This window comes from Podarcis pityusensis (assembly GCF_964106645.2).
Source record: "Podarcis pityusensis genome assembly, chromosome: 4".
NCBI lineage: Eukaryota > Metazoa > Chordata > Lepidosauria > Squamata > Lacertidae > Podarcis > Podarcis pityusensis.
Genome location: NC_138027.1, coordinates 64,063,824 through 64,083,713, shown reverse-complemented (window position 1 = coordinate 64,083,713; position 19,890 = coordinate 64,063,824). Strand labels below are relative to the sequence as shown.

At 40.3% G+C, this 19,890-nt stretch overlaps 1 protein-coding gene across 2 annotated transcripts in view; it reads left to right on the top strand.

Moving 5' to 3' along the window:
- The window catches only part of POLA1 (DNA polymerase alpha 1, catalytic subunit), a 193,789-nt gene that overhangs the window by 24,083 nt on the left and 149,816 nt on the right, over positions 1 to 19,890 (top strand). For both annotated transcript variants that reach the window (XR_013985674.1, XM_081003459.1), the window contains exons 15-24: positions 4,320 to 4,474; positions 5,008 to 5,092; positions 5,868 to 5,929; positions 7,065 to 7,154; positions 8,581 to 8,697; positions 9,896 to 10,071; positions 14,275 to 14,404; positions 14,728 to 14,847; positions 15,480 to 15,579; positions 18,899 to 19,023. Coding sequence is in view for 1 of the 2 variants with exons in the window: in XM_081003459.1 (XP_080859585.1) it covers positions 4,320 to 4,474; positions 5,008 to 5,092; positions 5,868 to 5,929; positions 7,065 to 7,154; positions 8,581 to 8,697; positions 9,896 to 10,071; positions 14,275 to 14,404; positions 14,728 to 14,847; positions 15,480 to 15,579; positions 18,899 to 19,023 (1,160 nt within the window). In the remaining variant the exon portion in view is untranslated. The remainder of the gene's footprint in view (positions 1 to 4,319; positions 4,475 to 5,007; positions 5,093 to 5,867; positions 5,930 to 7,064; positions 7,155 to 8,580; positions 8,698 to 9,895; positions 10,072 to 14,274; positions 14,405 to 14,727; positions 14,848 to 15,479; positions 15,580 to 18,898; positions 19,024 to 19,890) is intronic.

Below are 19,890 nucleotides of genomic sequence, written 5' to 3'. Positions count from 1 at the left end.
AAATATGGATCTCCAGAGGCCTGGCACCTAAGGTCAGAAAAGTGGAAATCTGCCCAAAGACCTGCTCCGACCATAATGCAGTAAAGATGGATATGACATTATTACCAACTGGATCCTTTAGATGGAAGATGAATGACAATTTGTTTAGAGATCAGGAAATTACCAAGAAGGCCCAAAAAGTTTTGAAGGACTACTTTGAGATAAATATGAATAACATGGTGGAAAAAAGAATAATCTGGGACGCAAGTAAAGCTGTAATGAGGGGATTCTTGATACAACAGAATGCAGTAAAGAAAAGAACACAAAATGAGAAAAAAGATAAGATCTTGGAAAAAATAAAAGAATTAGAGAAGAAATTAAGAGTGAATCCGAAGTCACAGCCAACTCTGAGAGAAATTAAACTTTATCAAACACAATATTCTAAATTGATAAATCAGGAAATTGAATGGAAGGTTAAATTAATGAAACAAAAAACGTTTGAGTCGGCGAATAAATGTGGAAAACTGCTAGCTTGGCAGTTGAAGAGAAGACAAAGATTAAATACTGTTACAAACTTAGAGGTTGATGGAAAAAACATCCAGAATCCAGTGGACATCAGAAAGTGTTTCCAGAGATACTTCAAAAAATTATACACCCAAGGGCCGCAAGATGATGCTGAGATTAAACAATTTTTGGTAAAAAACGGACTATCTAAATTGTCACAAGAAAATAGGACAATCCTGAATTCTAAAATAACACGACAGGAGATCGAACAAGCTATCCAGAACATGCAACTTGGCAAATCTCCAGGACCAGATGGGCTGACCTCCAAGTACTATAAGACATTAAAAGACTATTTGATACAACCTTTGATGGAGGTCAGCAATGAAATTATGGAGGGGAAGAGGGCACCGGAGTCGTGGAAGGAAGCGTTTATCACATTAATACCAAAGTCGGAAGCTGAAAAGACACAACTTAAGAACTACCGTCCCATCTCTCTTTTAAATGTGGATTACAAAATATTTGCAGACATTTTGGCAATTAGATTTAAAAAAGTTTTAAATGAAGTAATTCATAAGGACCAGGCCGGCTTTCTCCCAGGAAGACATCTGTTTGCTAATACAAGGAACATTATTGATATCTTGGAACTTTTGCAAACAGACATAAATACAAAAGCAGTCCTAATTTTTATAGACGCGGAGAAGGCCTTTGACAATATCTCCTGGAAATTTATGATGGGAAATTTAAAAGAGATGGGAGTGGGACGGGGTTTTGAGAATGGGATTGGGGCAATATACTCAGAACAGAAAGCTAAACTGATAGTTAATAATGTGGTTACAGAAGAGTTTAAAATTGAAAAAGGGACACGACAAGGTTGCCCTATTTCCCCTTTGTTATTTATTTCGGTTCTGGAAGTGCTATTAAACATGATTAGAGAGGATCGGTTGGTGGAAGGAATTCAGGTCGGTCAGAAACAATATAAATTAAAAGCTTTTGCAGATGACCTGGTTTTGACTCTGCAGAAGCCAGAGCCCAGTACGAAAAGAGTATTACAACTGATTAATGATTTTGGTCGGGTGGCTGGATTTAAACTAAATAAACAGAAAACTAAGGTTTTGGGGAAAAATTTGACTGATACAGAGTCAGAACGGTTTCAGAATGAGACGGAACTTAATGTGGTTAAAAAAGTAAAATACCTAGGGGTAAACATAACAGCAAAAAATCTAAGTCTATTTAAGGACAATTATGAAAAATGCTGGACAGAAATTAAGAGAGACCTAGATAGTTGGTCAAAATTGAAACTTTCTTTGTTAGGCCGAATTGCTGCTATCAAGATGAATGTATTGCCAAGGATGTTGTTTTTATTTCAAACACTTCAGGTCTTGGACAAAACGGGGTGCTTTCAGAAGTGGCAGAGAGACATTTCTAAGTTTGTCTGGCAGGGCAAAAAGCCCAGAATTAAGTTTAAGATATTAACTGATGCAAAACAAAGAGGGGGCTTTGCCCTGCCAGACTTAAAGTTGTATTATGAAGCCGCAGCGTTCTGCTGGCTAAAAGACTGGCTACTTCTTGAGGACACTGATGTGTTGGATCTGGAAGGGTTTAACAATGCTTTTGGATGGCATGCATATTTATGGTATGACAAGGTTAAAGCAAATAAGGCCTTTAAGAACCATATTGTCAGAAAATCATTGTTTAATGTCTGGACAAAATATAAAGACTTGCTGGAAAATAAAACACCAAGGTGGCTTTCACCTTTGGAAGCCAAGGCCCGAAAAAGACCCAATATGGAGGCTAAATGGCCAAAATATTGGGAAATACTAGAAAAGGATGGAGACAATTGGAAATTGCAGAGTTTGGAGAAAATGAAAGACAAAGTGCGAGATTGGTTACATTACGCTCAGATTAAAGAAGTTTTTAAAAATGATAAGAAACTAGGGTTCCAGGTGGAGAAATCAAAATTAGAAACAGAATTGTTAGAACCAAAGATTAAGGTACTTTCAAGGATGTATAACTTGCTGTTGAAATGGAATACACAAGATGAAACGGTTAAATCGGCTATGATAAGGTGGGCACAGGACATTGGGCATAATATCATGTTTGAGGACTGGGAGAGGTTGTGGAGCAATGGATTGAAATTTACTGCATGTAACGCTCTGAAAGAAAATGTAATGAAAATGATTTATAGATGGTATATGACCCCAGTCAAACTTGCCAAAATCTACCACCTGTCTGATAATAAGTGTTGGAAATGCAAAGAGTGTGAGGGAACGTTCTTCCACCTCTGGTGGACTTGCCCTAAAGTGAAGGCGTTCTGGGAAATGATTTATAATGAACTGAAAAAGGTATTTAAATATACCTTCACTAAGAAACCAGAGGCTTTCCTTTTGGGTATTGTCGGCCAAGGGGTGGCAAAGAAGGACCAGACATTCTTTATGTATGCAACAACAGCAGCAAGGATACTTCTTGCAAAATATTGGAAAACTCAAGATCTACCCACACTGGAAGAATGGCAGATACAACTGATAGACTACATGGAACTGGCTGAAATGACTGGCAGAATCCGTGACCTGGGAGAAGAGAGGATTGAGGAGGACTGGAAGAAATTTAAGAACTATTTACAAAAGTATTGTAATTTGAGTGAATGCTAAACAAGATGCTAGATCAAAATAACTGAGCACCACTAAATTTAGAAGTTTTTAAGAAAATAAGTAAGACTGTGAAATTTAGCTCCTGAGAATTATAAGATTATGAAATATAGAAGGGATATAAGAATTTAAATAAGATGATAAATTGCTGATAAAATGTTATAACGATGAAAGTGGGAGCGGGAGATGTGAGGAAGTCCAAAGAAAATGTGAAAATATGTTAAGATGAATGTTACAATGTTTATTATGTTTATTTTTATTGTAAAATTTAATAAATTGCTTTAAAAAAAAAAAAAAATAAATCTACTCGTGTTCCCCAAATGGCACCTGTTGTTCTGTCGTAATTTAGCTGTTGTGTATGTGATAGCTTAATATAAAGGTACGGCCACCTTAAAATGGCTCAGGTCCTAGTCCAAGTAAAATAAGTTGTGACTGAGCTGCTATGGACTGATTTTCACATAATCCTTAATCATGAATTAGCGCTACGTGGACTATCATAAGCCTGTGTTCAATGTTGGACTCTCACGTCCCCACCCCGCCCCTGGCCATCTGGGAGGAGGGTTAAAATAAACTGTTTTATTTCAGTGATGGTAAGGCTACACTCCTCTACCGGGAAGTACATCCTATTGAACTCAATGAGGCTTTTAAGGAGATGGTGCCATCAGTCAAAACGTTATCTGGCTTAGAGTCTAAGCATGCGTGTAGCAAGAAGAATAGGGTTAGGATTAGGGTTGCTTCTGGGTTTAACATGCTTTGGTTAGTGTGTTTCATTTCAGGTAGTAAGACCAAAACCTAGGGGAAATGTAGAATGAAAAATATTTGTTATAACTGTACAGTGGTACCTCGGGTTAAGTACTTAATTCATTCTGGAGGTCCGTTCTTAACCTGAAACTCTTCTTAACCTGAAGCACCACTTTAGCTAATGGGGCCTCCTGCTGCTGCCGCGCCGCCGCTGCACAATTTCTGTTCTCATCCTGAAGCAAAGTTCTTAACCCGAGGTACTATTTCTGGGTTAGCGGAGTCTGTAACCTGAAGCGTATGTAACCTGAAGCATATGTAACCCGAGGTACCACTGTATTATGCTATGCTTAATCTTAGTGTTGAAATGTTCAATTTGTTGAGAAAAAGTTATAATTGTAATTATTGTTTAAATATTGGGTATACTTATGTGCATGTTCTGTGTTACCTCAGAGCTCTTGAACCAGCCAGTCAGTTGGTGTAAGGTAGAATTAGTGGCCCAGAAGCCTGACTTGGTGAATGTGGTGAAAGATCTCCCTCCACCGCCTCTTGTGATCATGTCTCTCAGTATGAAGACAGTTCAGAACACAAAGAGTCATCAGAATGAGGTGAGTCATGAACTTTATTATGTACAGGGGGAAACTCCACAATTAAACTAACTAAGGCTTCTCTAGCTATATGTGCTGTTGATTTCAAATCCTATGGATCTGGAAGCATACTTCTGCTAGTGGACTTCAGAATGTGGAGTGAATTGCCCCAACCTGCGTGCAGCATAAGACCTGGAGATCTTGCCAGAACTGTAAATGCCCCCAAATTTGTTCTTATACTGTCTCTCCCTCCCCCCCCCTCCATAGTTTTACAATAATAAGTGACATGTGATCCAGGCTATTGACAAACTGCTGATGTAGGAGTTTGTTGCATCTTTTCATTAGTATGAGTTGTTCATGTGTTTATCAGACAAGAAAGGGATTATAGCCCTATTAAAACTAGTCAAGTACTAAACAGAGACATACGGTTTGATTTGCTAAACCGCTTACTGAATATGTGCTTAATTTAACATATGGATGAGACCTTGTTTAAAAAGGTTAACTAACTTCATTAGTGTCATTTTCATTCTCTTTTTAAACTTTTGTCTGTGCAGATTATGGCTATTACATCTTTAGTGCATCACAAATTTTGTGTGGACAAAGCACCACCCGTACCTCCCTTTCAAACTCACTTCAGCGGTAAGTATAAGTAGAACCTCTTTGTGTTTAATTATTTTCTCCCGTTTACCACATTGACAGCACAAATGAAAGCTTGAATGTGACTTGGCAGAACATGTGACTTGGCAGAACATGTGATTTGGCAGAACATTGCTTCAACCTTGGAAAGCCACTGTCAGTCAGTGCAGGCAATATTGAACTAGTTGGATCAATTGTCTAACTTCGCATGAGGCAGTCTCCTATGTTCCTATGTCATTCTGCAGTGAAGAGTTTTACAGTTGTACCTTGGTTGGTGAATGGAATCCGTTCCGGAAGTCCGTTTGACAACCAAGGCGCGGCTTCCGATTGGCTGCAGGAGCTTCCTGCACTCAATTGGAAGCCGTGTCAGACATTCAGCTTCCAAAAAGTTCACAAACCGGAACACTCACTTCTGGGTTTGCGGCATTTGGGTGCCAAAATGGACGAGTGCCAAGGCGTTCGACAACCAAGGTACGACTGTAGTTTGATATGAGAGCATTTCTACATTTCCACATGTCACAGAAATCTAGGAAGACAACTAAATTAAGTAGCATTGTAGTCATCAAGGTTTGAAAGCAATTTTTGTTTTTCAAAATGGTGTCTGTCCTAATTTCCCTGCCCTATGGAAAGCTTCTGTATATTTTAACAACATTTGTTGCAAGCCATACATTGTTTTCATGATAAATATTGTTCTAGCCAAAGCACTTACAGCACATAAAGCCATTTAGCTAAGCTCCATATTGTATATTTCTCATTGACCTGGTTGTTTCCTTTGCAGTTATTTCCAAACCAAATGATTGCATTTTTCCATATGACTTCAAAGAAGTAGTTAAGAAGAAGGTAACTTTGTGTTTCTTGTACATTGGTTTGCGTTCTGTAGTCTCCATCTTTGGAAAAGCTTTGAACATGCACAAAGCTTTCATGCACTTTGGCCTGGTTTGGAAGTAATCTTATCTTGGCTAGCCAAGATATGTACGAGCTTTGTGCCTGATCTCCTTGACTTTGCACCATATTTTCCTCCCCCAGTATCTATGATTGAACATATCCTGGGTTAATCATAATCTTCGGTGACGACCCAAGTGGAAAAGTATGGCTACCAAGCTGGGAACAAACGGAATCTGTAGCCATGATTTGAAATTGCATTAAAATTCTAGGTTATTCCAAACTTGATAACTTTAGTTTCATACAGATGTAACAAGAAATTTTGGTTAATTAACACAGAAATATTTAAACCATGGCTGACTGAGGAGGAATAAGTTATTATGAGGACAAAGCTTTCAGATACAAGTGTTGTGCATATTTCAGCTTAATTTTTTAACAAAATATATACTTTATTAATTAAAATTTTCCATACTTGGTACAGATACAACATCCAATATTGCAAACTCTCACAACTGAGACACAATGCATAATGTAAAGTAAAATAAAGCAGGCATAGGCTATGTTATAATCAAACCAGTGATCAGAAATGCTTAGGAATTACATCCACAAGGGTCCTTGCAGAATTGGAGCATATTTCAGCTTAAACTGAGAGATGTTATGAATTGGGTCTTTATGAAATAATAATATTATTATTTATTTCATGTCTTACTGACCGTTCACCGCAAGCTCCTAGGGTAGGTTAAAGCCATTTAAAAATACAATTTTAAGAAAAATTTAAACAGTAAAAACAATTTGCCTCCAAATTGCATCGTAATGGATTAAGGAAAATGTGTAGGAAAAAAATGCTGTCAGCTTCTCACTAATTTAGCTGTCCTTTTCTATTGTAGTGGGCCGGGAAGGGTTTCTGTATAATCTTTGTATAGTATATAAAGATTTCCAATAAGTTTAAAGAATAATAACAATTCTAAAACTTTGTTATTTGTGCTTAAATGTTCTTGGTTTCATTTAAACATGCATAATTAAGCATAGGATTGATGTGCAAAACTTTTAATTTTTTGAACATTTGGATTATTTAAATTTTGTGTTTATTTAGAATGCTAAAATAGAGATTGCCACAACAGAGAGGACACTACTGGGATTTTTTCTGGCAAAGGTTCATAAAATTGATCCAGATGTTATTGTCGTAAGTGGCTTTTTATATCTGCTTCTGAGATCCTTTTACACATTATTTTTTGCTACATTACTTTAAGGTGATGGAATGTTGATTACTATTTTAACATAATGTGTTACTAATGGAGACTTACAGCAATGGAGGACTCCAGTGGGGTGGCTGGGAAAGATTTTTAGATGGGGTATTGGCAAATGGCACTGTTTTGACCAAATGAGAAGAGATTTTCAGAAATGAAAGGAAGACTAGGCAACATTAGTTAGTTAGTTAGTTAGTTAGTTAGTTAGTTAGTTAAGAGTTGTGGTCTCTTGAGGGTTATCTGCTGGGAGCTCTGTGTTGGTGGTGGATAGAGCCAGAGTAATCTGGAATATTGACTGTCTTGTTTCAGTTTCCCCCATAGCTACCTCAGTTCCTAATCTGGTTCAGGGCTATTTAGAGGTAGAGCACAGTTTGGTTACTTTCAAATAAGTATATAGACCAATACAGCTACGAAATGTGGGAAGCAGTTGGAAGTAATTTCTTTCTAACTTTACTGTGTTTTCTCCCTCCCTCCCTTCCCCTTCCCCTATGGCAGCCTATTAATTTTATCTCAGATAATTGGGAGAAATTGTACACTTTCAAGACGTGTCAGGGCACCGTATGTTGCTCAACTCTGAATGATAGAAAGTAAGAGGCAGAGAGTGCTGATAATAATAATAATAATAATAATAATAATAATAATAAATTTTATTTATATCCCGCCCTCCCCAACCGAAGCTGGGCTCAGGGCGGCTAACAACAATAAAATAGCGCAACATTCTAAAAACATTTCATTATAAAAATTAATTAAAATCAAATTGATGGCAACCATTAAGCTAAAGTTCTGTGACGATTGCCAGAGGAGGGAGTCAGGCTGTGCCCTGACCAAAGGCCTGGTGGAACAGCTCTGTCTTACAGGCCCTGCGGAAAGATGTCAAGTCCTGCAGGGCCCTAGTCTTTTGTGACAGAGCGTTCCACCAGGTTGGAGCCGCAACCGAAAAAGCCCTGGCTGTAGTTGAGGCCAGCCTAACCTCTCTGTGGACTGGGACCTTCAGGATGTTTTTATTTGAAGACCGTAAGTTCCTCTGTGGGACATACTAGGAGAGGCGGTCCTGTAGGTATGAGGGTCTTAATGATGATGCTATGTCTGAAGGAAAAGGACAGAGTAGGCAGGACCTGCATAGCAGAAACCTAGGAATGATAGGTAGTGGAGTTGAGGACAGACCTAGTGAGAGTGGAGTTGATGACATGTGAATGTCTTTTGTGTTGCTTCATTCACATGAGCATTAATAATGTGATACATCAGAGGAAGGACTTCAAATAGTATGGACCCTTGCCATCTCTGTTGTTTTAAGTTGAATCCACAAGAGTAGGTATATACTGTATAACTGCTTGTTTTTGTTTCCTTTTCTTTCTTTTTAAGGGACACAATATTTATGGGTTTGATCTGGAACTTCTTCTCCAGAGAATTAACTTCTGCAAAGTTCCACATTGGTCTAAGATAGGTCGACTGAGGAGATCAAACATGCCAAAGCTTGGGGTAAAATGTTCCTTATGTTGCATTGCTGTATTGAATGTGATTAAAAATGAATTATTTTAGTTGCTGTACTTTGAATGTCTTGCTTGATTGTTTTGACTATAGTCATGTATCATGACAACATTCCAATTTAGATTTTGGTAATGTTGTTAAGAGTCGTATTTCAGCCATGAGACAAAGCTAAGCAAATTTAGTTTACTTGTCTCAACTAGATGGAGTTATTGACAGATTAATGACTAACAGAGGTGCTTTTGTGTATGGTAAATTGTGGGGAAAATGTATGTTGGCTTGACTGGCAAATCATTCCTTTGAGAATAGTTAAGGTTTTCTAGTTCTGCTGTATAAAGCTCTCTACATGTGGCATAGTTAATTGTTATCTACTCAGAAAGGATTTTACTCAGACTACCCCCCCCTTTCACATTGCTACAACATACTCTAGTACTGTGCTGGTAAAGAAACTAACCAGCTCGCTTTTTTCTATAGTTATTGTTTAGGTATTTTAATGCATCTGCATGATGATTGCACTATACCATTAATCTTGGCAAAACCAAATTCTTGTGGCATTGACACTGTTCAGTGGTATATGTGCCAACAGTGTGTGCATATTCTTATACATGTATACATGCGCAGGTGTGCTGTCCCAAACACATTATAAGGAATATATATCTCTATTTAACAAGTGTCATGTATTTCCCCAATGTGTTTTGTTTTCACAATATGGAAAATGTTTTTTGACTTGTGGCACCCTATTGAATGAAAGCCTTCTGTTTTCCTTTATCCTGTTACTTTGTGATTTTTTATTTATGCCCTGATTTACGCCCTGGTCTTGATGATGCCCTGGCATTCTTGAACTTTTTTTTAAGAACAGAAAAAGTTCTCATTCAAAATAAGATAGGTAAAGAGCCAACACTGGTGTGGCTTAGATAGAAAAAAAAATATTCTCTTGTGTTAATGAAGCAGAGACCTATAAAGTCAGAACTATGAATTTGTTAGTTGTAAGTCCCCTCATTGGACGAGCTTTTCTCTCGTGTTTGCGACGATTAAAATCCTTTGCAAACATTACAAGGTTGTTGAGGTGCATCTGCACACAAGAGAGAAGCAACTTCTGTGTGATGTAAAAACTGTGTTATACTTAGTCCACAACAGAAATATAGCAATGATACAGAATCTGAAGATGTATTTTTCTTTCATGGCAATTAAGGGTCGTAGTGGATTTGCTGAAAAGAATGCAACTTGTGGCCGAATGATTTGTGATGTAGAAATTTCAGCAAAGGAGCTGATTCGTTGCAAAAGTTACCATTTGTCAGAGCTTGTGGGTCAAATTTTGAAAATGGAAAGAGTGGCGATTCCATCTGAAGAGTTACGAAATATGTACAGGTATGCTGCTAAATACATTTCTTGTTATAGCAATCCCATTAGCAATAAGAACATCAGAGCCTACTAGATCAGTTCATCTTGTCCAGCATCCTTTTCTCACAGTGGCCAAGCAGATTGCCTGTTGGAAACACATAAGTAGGATATAAGCCCAAGAGCACTCTCTCCTGTGGTTTCCAACAACTGGTATTCAGGATAATTATTGCCTCCCAACTGTGGAGGCAGAGCATAGCTTTAATGGCTGGTGGTCATTGATAACCCTCTGCTCCATGTATTTTTCTAATCCTCTTTTAAAGCCATCTAGGTTGGTGGCCTAGCTAAAACAGTGGTGGAATTTATTCACTTATAGAATAGAGACAGGGAATTAAACACTGCCCTGGGAACTACAGATCATTTATTGGCTAGGAGTCCATCATCTATAACCCCACAGCAGTTTTCATACAACTATGAAACCAATATGAATAAAATGCTTGAGGTAAAACATCATCAATAAAATACAGTGGTGCCTCGCAAGATGAAATTAATTCGTTCCGCGAGTTTTTTCGTCTAGCGAATTTTTCGTCTTGCGAAGCACGGTTTCCCATAGGAATGCATTGAAATTCAATTAATGCGTTCCTATGGTCAAAAAAAGTCCAAACAAAGCCAAATTTGGTACAACAATAGTTTATTAACTGCTCTTTAAAGTCACACATACTTTAAAGAGCATTTCAAAAATTGAAGGAACAATAAATTAAGTTTCTAAACATGACAGAAAAACATTTAAAAATCAACAAAGTGTACTGTACATACATTTTCTAAGACTCTGGGGGACCACTCAAAGAAGGTTCCTCTTCCACTCTTTGCTTCTTGCTGAGGAACCTGTCCATGGTCTGCTGCTTCATCCGCCTTTTCAGCAGCTCCCTGAGAGGCAACATGACCGTCGTATCAAAAGTGTTCGCTTGGTCATGTGCCACGTGCTTGTTCGGGTGGTGCCACTCTGCAAAAGCCTGCACCTCCTTCCACTTCTGGCAAATGTCCCTCAGTTCTTTGGAGGACAGCCGTTCCTCAGTTGCTTCCTCCTCTTCCAGCGAGGCCTGCTCCTGCACAACCTCTGCCTGCAGTTCAACCAGCTCCTGGGTGGTCAGCTCGTGGTCGTGCTCCTCCACCAGCTCGCTGACGTCCTCCTCTGTGACCTCCAGGCCCATGGTCCTCCCCAAGGCAACAATGTCCTGCACCACTGTTGACTCTGGTGCATCAGAGTCACTTGGTGCCACACAGTCCGGCCACAGGCTGCGCCAAGCGCAATTCAAATTTCTCTGGCTGATCCCGTTCCAGGCCGTGGTGATCATCTTCAAGCAGGTGACGATGTCGAAGTGGTCCTTCCAGAATTCCCGCAGGGTGATGGTGCAATCAGTCACCTCGAAGCATCGCCTGAAAAGCTCCTTGGTGTAGAGTTTTTTGAAATTGGCGATGACCTGCTGATCCATCGGCTGGAGCAGTGGCGTGGTGTTAGGCGGCAGGAACATGATGTTGATGAAGCTGAACTCCTCCAACAAGTCCACCTCAAGGCCTTTAGGATGAGCAGGAGCATTGTCCATCAGAAGCAAAGCCTTCAGCGGCAGGTCGTTGTCCAGCAGGTACTGTTTGACAGCAGGGCCAAAAGCAAGATTGACCCAGTCCACAAACAGCACACGTGTGACCCAAGCCTTGCTATTGGATCGCCACATGACACTCAGCCGCTCCTTGTCGACCTTGTGTTTCTTGAAGGCCCGTGGGTTCTCCGAGTGGTACACCAGCAGGGGCTTGATCTTCAGGTCGCCGCTTGCGTTGGCACAGAAGAGCAGGGTCAGAGGGTCCTTCATGGGCTTGTGGCCAGGCAACTTGGCCTCCTCCTGTGTGATGAAAGTCCTTTTGGGCATCCTCTTTGAAAACAGCCCGGTCTCGTCGCAGTTGAAGACCTGCTGTGGAACGTAGCCCTCCGTCTTCACAACCTCCAGGAACTCCAAGGCAAAGTCTTCAGCCGCAGGAACATCAGAACTGGCAGCCTCTCCATGCCTGACCACGCTGTGGATTCCAGATCTTGCCTTGAACCGGTCAAACCAGCCTCTGCTTGCCTTGAAGACTTCTGGCTCGCCTGAGGTTCCTGGCTGTTCCCGGATGAAGTCTGTGTGCAAGGCCTTGGCCTTCTCACAAATCACGGCCTCAGTCACTGTGTCCCCTGCACGCTGCTTCTCTTCTAACCAGATGAGGAGCAACTTCTCGACCTCCTCCAGAACAGCTGGGCGGTTCTTCACGATCCTGGTGACTCCCTTGGCTGCATCAGTCGCAAGGATCTTCTCCCTCATCTTCAGGATGGTCCCGATGGTCGATGGGTTCCTGCCGTACTCCCTGGCGAGGTCCGTCACACGCATTCCACCATCGTGCTTCCAGATGATCTCCTTCTTCATTTCCAGCGTCACCTTCTCCTTCTTCCTCTCGCCGGCCTCCACAGCAGCAGCAGTCTTCTTGGGTCCCATGGCAGCACAGCTCTTACCTTCGTAAACTCAGAAAAAGAAAAAAAAATCAGCAATTCAAACCCAGAACCAAGTCCTTGAATTCCAAACACCCAACCCAAAATCCAAAAACCCCCCAAAAAGTTTTAAAAGTTTAACTTACGAAATGGCTGCAAATCACCAAAGTCTTCAAAATCCTCAAATGGCTGCAAAAGAAGTTTTGGGAAAGCTTTAAAAATCACCAAAGTCTTCAAAAACCTCAACTGTTCCCCCAGCCCCTCCCCAACTGTTGCAAACCCCTCCCCAACTGTTCCCCCAGCCACCCAGCACACAGAAATTCAAACCCAGAATTTTTTCCCAAAAAAAACCAACATGGCCCAATGGTCACAGAAAACCATAAAAATTCAGAAAAAACCACACAAGCTTCCAGATTCTTGCAAACCCCTCCTCAACTGTTCCCCCATCCACCCAGCACACAGAAATTCAAACCCAGAATTTTTTTTTTTTAAAAAAACCATGGCCCAATGGTCACAGAAAATCATAAAAATGCAGAAAATAACCACACAAGCTCCCAGATTCTTGCAAACCTCTCCCCAACACCAAGTCCTTGAATTCCAAACACCCCAACCCAAAATCCAAAAACCCCCAAAAAAGTTTTAAAAGTTTAACTTACCAAACAGCTGCAAAAGAAGTTTTGGAAAAGCTTCAAAAATTCAGCAAACTCTTTAAAAAGCTCAAAAAGGCCACCACACCGCGTGCAATGTGTTGCTCCTCGAAGTCAAGTCGCAACTGCACCTCTTCAAGCAATGCACCCTGGGTATTAACGGTTTTATGAAAAAGGAAACAAACTTGCAAGACGTTTTCGTCTTGCGAAGCAAGCCCATAGGGAAATTCGTCTTGCAAAGCAACTCGAAAACGAAAAAATCTTTCGTCTTGCGAGTTTTTTGTCTTGCGAGGCGTTCGTCTTGCGGGGCACCACTGTAAAAACAACAGTAGATACAATGATACAAGTATTGACTAGTGACTAACAGCAGTCCAGTTTTGGCTTCCAAAAGCACAAGAAAACAGATAAATAAAATCATATAGCAGAAGCCCATCTGTGTTGTGGTCATCCATGGGAGTTCCATAACTAGGGTGCCATTACAGAGAAGTCTCTGCTCATAGTCCCCATCAGATAAGCTACATTTTTCAGTAGGACTGCAAGTAGGAACCCCCTCCACAACCTTAAGGCACAGAGTTGTGGGCATGGGAAGAGACACTTGGTTTCTAGACCGTTTATCATCTTGGTTGCCCTCTGCACACATTCCAGCTTGCCAATATCCTTGTTAAAGTGTGGTTTCCAGAACTGTATTCCAGGTGTGGTCTGACCAAGGCAGAATAGAGCGGGACTCATCCCTGGTGGTCTAAAGAGAAGGCTTTGTGACATCTCTTGCAACAAACAGAGCCTGGCTCTGTTTGAATCTAACCCCTGATGGATACTTCTGTGCAGTCATGATATTACAACAGTTCTTGAAATCATAACTTACCGGAATATTGTACAGGTGCTGCTACTCCTATTTTTTCTTTCACACTCTTTGCAGTTAAAATGGGAGTTCCATTTTGTTTTAAACTTGCACTGTAAGCAATCATTTGTGAGCTCTGGCTTTATGGGCATTGTGATAACGATTTGAATCTGCATGCCTTTAGAACATGTGGCGGAATTTATTAAAATTTCCTCTTCCTTTTCTTCTTTTAGTGATTCCCGTCATTTACTTTACATGCTGGAGAACACCTGGACTGATGCCAAGTACATTTTACAAATAATGTGTGAGCTCAATGTTCTTCCACTAGCCTTACAGATTACCAATATTGCTGGCAATGTTATGGTAAATTTCATTTCTTAGCAAATTTACATCTCCATTATTACATCTGATTTGAATATACAATCTTATTCACAAAACTGGTTCCTTTACAAAAGGATATATATATTAAGCCTCATGACGGGAGGTTCATAATAGAGATGTGTTGATCAAGTCAAAGGGAGCAGATTGATGTTACAGATTCCAAGCAGAGCAAAGACAAAACACCTTAAAGCCCAATAATACAATTTCTGAAAAATATTTAAAGCAAATGCTATTAATGCAATACCATTGTTGGCGTTTTGATTTCTGTTTCAACCTGTAACTAATTGGCTTTTATTTCCTTACAGTCGAGGACGCTGATGGGTGGGCGAGCAGAGCGTAATGAATACTTGCTCCTGCATGCATTTTATGAAAAAGATTATATTGTGCCGGATAAGCAGCTCTTTAAAAAGTCTCAGCAGAAACAGGTGAGTAATTTTTTCAGCTCCTCTACATTTGTTACTTTTGGTTTATAGCAGGCACATTTACTGTTATGTGCACAAGCTGTGATGATCAAACTCTTGTGACACCCCTCAACTCTTCTCATCTATGCCAGGGGGTGACAATCGGAATTGTCTAGTTTTAGCCAGACCAGACTTTCCCATTAAGTCTGAACTTGGTGAACTCTGGTTAGTTGAAAACCTTGGCTTGTTTGAACTAATCATAACTCTAAATGAACCAGATAACCAGAATTGTCCATGTTCAAACCCAACATGTTAATTTAAAACTGACAGTAGAAGTTTTTGACCTCCCTCTTCCCCTCATTTTCATGCACCAGAGAAGTAATTAAGCACTAAGCTTGTCCCTCATGTCCATATTGCTAAGCTATTCTTCAGTATTAGGTCTGAACCAGAATACTGTTTTGTTCTTCCACGGCATCAGAAAGTTGGTATTTTGGAGAGTTGTTTGTTTTTGGTTTTGGGTTGTTGCTGCACATCTATATATATATGGTGCTGTACAGAGAATGACAGACCCTGGGCCTGTCTAGCCTAGCACGGTCCGCACTAAGTCTCCATATAATTAGAACTTCAGTTTTGGCTTATTCTTATGTCTCATACAGCTGGAAGATGATGAAGATATTGAAGGTGATCAGAACAAATCAAAGATAGGTCGGAAAAAAGCAGCATATTCTGGAGGTTTAGTTTTGGATCCCAAAGTGGGTAAGAACTGCAGCTTCACTGCTTGAAATGGTAGATCAAATAAGAAAGGTGATGAAGATACACTAAAATAAGTCATACAATCCTTTCTAAAGTCTTCCTATACTTCCTGTTCCTTTTTTTTCTAGTGAAGCACAAAAATGACGATAGTGGGATTTTTCTTATACTGCAGATTGTGAAAATACCATAGCTGTTTCTATTTTGAGAATGCAGGAAAAACATTAGCTTTAATTTAGAGAATAGTATATCTCCTCTTGAATGTGGAGGAGGAAAATGCGTACTTTATGGCAGTTAGATCTAACTGAGATGTGTGGCAGTAATCCCCCCCCCCCCCCCGCGCGCTTATATTGGAGCATGTGGGAAGAGAACAATTGTGTTTGAATTTGTATTTAATATCAAATATGTAAAGTGTATATAATATGAAGAATGATGATGAATAATTAGGACTTTCAATTAAGGTATGTCTTTGATAAAGGACTGGATGGGGTGTAACATGCTGATGCATAATCCAGACAAAATAGAATTCCTGTTTATATGGGGTTTGGGTTTACAACTTTTCTTGGATGAGGCTTCACTGCGCCTAAAAGATGAGTATCTTTCAGGTTTGTGTGTACTCCTTCAATTGGCACTCTTGTAGGATGTGAAAGTAGTGTTGGTGGCATAAAGTGCTTTTCTTTGAGCTTCAACTAGTTCACCAGGTACGACCCTTTGCTCTTATGGTGCATCTCCATCTGTAAGACATACGTTTCTACTCATACCTGGACAACATCTTGTGCCGGGGCCTTTCTCTTGCCCAGGCCACCCAGGACCTATAAACCACCCTGATGTGTCTATAACATGTGTTGTTAATCAGCCGGCTCAAGAACCACCTGCAGGCAACCCATCAGGTGTCTTGGTCCAGATAGAGTCCAGAAGATTCAATAGACAATCATGCTCTTCCAACTGCTCAAAATAGTGAACCTGCTGCAACTCGCCCATGTCCTCAACATGATGTCCTGAACTTAGATCCTCCTACCTTGGGCCTAAATTTTCCCTCAATCCTACTCCGATGGCTACTGTTGCTCTTCAAAGAGAAATTAGGCCACCATAAGATTGACCTTACGCTTGACATTTAGGAGGCTTTCTGCTGGTAGACAAACTCTCACAACCTCAAGAGTTCCTCTTGAAGTTTCCACGTAGATAATTAAAATGATGGGCACTAGTCTCCATGGCTGCGGAAAATACTACCTAGCACAGATGACCTGGGGAATGACAGAAATAGGTCACAGCGTAAATTGGCTGGCTTGCAACATTTAAAAACACCATTATAGAATACAGAGTAATAAAAACAATAACAATAATGAAAATACAGGACCGTCTCTCCTGGTACGCCTCGCAGAGGACCTTACAGTCCACAAACAATAATACAGTAGTACCTCTGAATGCGAACGGGATCCATTCCTAGTGACTAGCATCATCTACACCTTAGTTTTCAAAGGCCTATCTGACTTAGGAAGTTCTTAGCCTCATATCTCCACCAAATGTGCCTCTGATGTTGCTGAGAACAAGACAAGGTCTTCATTTGAGGATCTTAGCGCCCAGGCAGGTTTGCATAGGGAGATAAGATCTTTCAGATGGACCCAAGCCATATAAGGCTTTATAGGTCATTACCAGCATTTGAATTGTGCCCAAAAAAGGACTGGCAGCCAGTGAAGTTGGTTTAACAGGGGACTAATATGCTACCTGTAACTTGGACCAGCTGAAGCTTCCAAACACTTTTGAAAGGTAGCCCTATGCAGAGTGTGTTGCATCAGTCCAGCCAGACTGTAACTAAGGCATGCTTCACCGTGGCCAGATCAGATATCTCAGGGAATGGGTGTGTGATCCATAATTGTGCAAATGCATTCCTGGCCACCACTGAAATATGGGCATCCAGGTTCAGGGCTGAACCCAACCAAACTGCAAGTTTGAGACTTCAAGTGGAGTGTAACTTCATTGAACACAGGTTGAATCCCTGTTCTCTCATCTGCCTTGCGACTGACCAGGAACACCTCTGTCCCTACCTGAGATGGTGGTGATGATGATTATTATTATTTTATTATAGATTTCCTTAGTTTACAAAAGTATGTGCATTGTTGTATACAGAATAAAGTTGGGGAAGAAGAAGGGGGGCGAGGAGTGGTAAACTTATATTCTTATACTTAGGGTGTATGTGGGGGTTTTATGTCAGCGTCATTTTGGTAGGTTCTCTTTCTGTTTGTTTTTTATATTTCCTTGGTAGTGAGAGAGGTTGGGTGTGGGACCCAGGGTGTGATTGATTGTGTTTAGTTGGCTGAAATGAGGTTTGTTTGTGTGTGAAAGCTGGGGGGGGGGGTGTTGTTGGGTCAAGTTAGCTAGATTGATTCATATGCTGTCGTGTCCCTACCTGAGTTAAACTTATCCAGTCCATTACTGAGATCACACACTGATTTAGAACAGAGTTGTGTGTCATCAGCATACTGATGGCATCATACTCCACAATTCTGTATGACCTCTCCCAGTGGTTTCATGTATTTGTTCAATAGCATGGAGGACAAGATGGAGTCCTGAGGTATCCCACATGTCAACAGCCACGGAATCGACCAGGAGTCCCCAGCACTACCTTCAGAACTTGTACCTTCTAGAAGGACTAGCGCCACTGTTAAACAGTGCCCCTAAGTCTCATCCCTGACAGTGATCCAGAAGGATGCTATTGGGAGGTCCAGCAGAAGCAACAGGGGCATACTCCCCCTGTCCAGTTCCTGGTGTAGATCATCCACCAAGATGATCAAAGCGGTCTCTGTTCCATAACCGGGCCTAAAGCCAGATTGAGATGGATCTAGATAATCTGGTTTATCCATTTCATTTTGTATACCGGGTATGTGTATAAAAATCCTCTCTGCTGCAGCTAATAAGTGGATGCTTGCAGTTTCACATGGTGTCTCCTTTCTGTGGTGACAACTGTGCAGAAGCATCCCAGAGTAACACTGAAGCTATCTGTTCATCCCTGGATAGTTAACAGGGTTGGATCGTTCCACTTCTGACATATCTGCACCATAGACTGGTGATATAGTGTAGTGTTTAGAAATAATGCAAGTGTTTTTCAGACCTGAATGCTGACAGAATCACATGGACACACATTGATTTCATAATAAACCAGAGTACTTTTGAAGGAATCTGACTTTAAATGTCCCCCTCACCAATGACTCTTCACTCGCGTTCTGGTGTTCTTTTACAGTGTACTGCAAGTAACTTGTCTCTCACAGTCTCCATAGTAGGTATATATTGTAATGTGAATCTTGTGTGTGTGTATTTTTAATTTCAGGTTTTTATGACAAGTTCATCTTGCTCCTCGACTTCAATAGCTTATACCCTTCAATTATCCAAGAGTTTAACATCTGTTTTACAACAGTTACCAGGGTGTCTTCAAGTGTGCCAAAAAAGACAGAGGTGTGTGTTTAATTTGACAGGAGCTTTTAATGTTTGATTGTTAAAAAAGATCATATGTTTATATTCAAGAATACATTGAAGTCTCCTTAGACATTGCGGCTGTATTTAGTAATTGTAGTGTATTGCATGATACCATGTTTAATAGTATAATTTTTCATTATAAATTGTGTATAATCTCATGAAATCAGATTGGTTCCACCTTGACATGGAGTTCATTATATCTTCCTTTTTAGCAGCTGCATAGTATTTTTGTGACATTAAAAAGTGTACATGGACCCTCCTTGTTTTCTTACATGCTTAGCTTATTCCCCATTTGTCCATGTAAAACTGGATCAGTCTTGCTTGCTGAAACAATTTTTCTACACCCTGTCCTTGTAAAGTTCATTAAATATGTATATAAACTATTTTTTTACATGATTTATCTGCCTATATGCCTATGAGATGGCAACGATGGCATTGTATCATCCAAGTATTGTTCAGCAGAACTGTTGCAGACAAGGAAGGCTTTAATCTTTTTTGCTATGTGTTCAAAGTGGTTTTGTATACTTCTCAGGTGGTATCCAATCTGGGTAACTAGGTTACAGAACCAGGCTTAGCTTATGCCTTCAGAACATGCTTTGGCCAGCCCAGGATAGTGCAGATGTACCTGATACTCTACTTTGAGGTTTTCACTAGATATTTTGTCAATACCATTTATTTTCTTTATCTGTTTATTTAGTCATTAAATTTGTTTCCTGTTCTTTCTCCCAAAGGAGAAAAAGTCAAAGGAGTGTACTCAACTTCTGCTAGTTCAATAAAAACAAATCCACATTTTTGTGTTAATGGTTACCTGTCTGAGGTTACTTGGGCCACTTTCAGCCTCTGGTC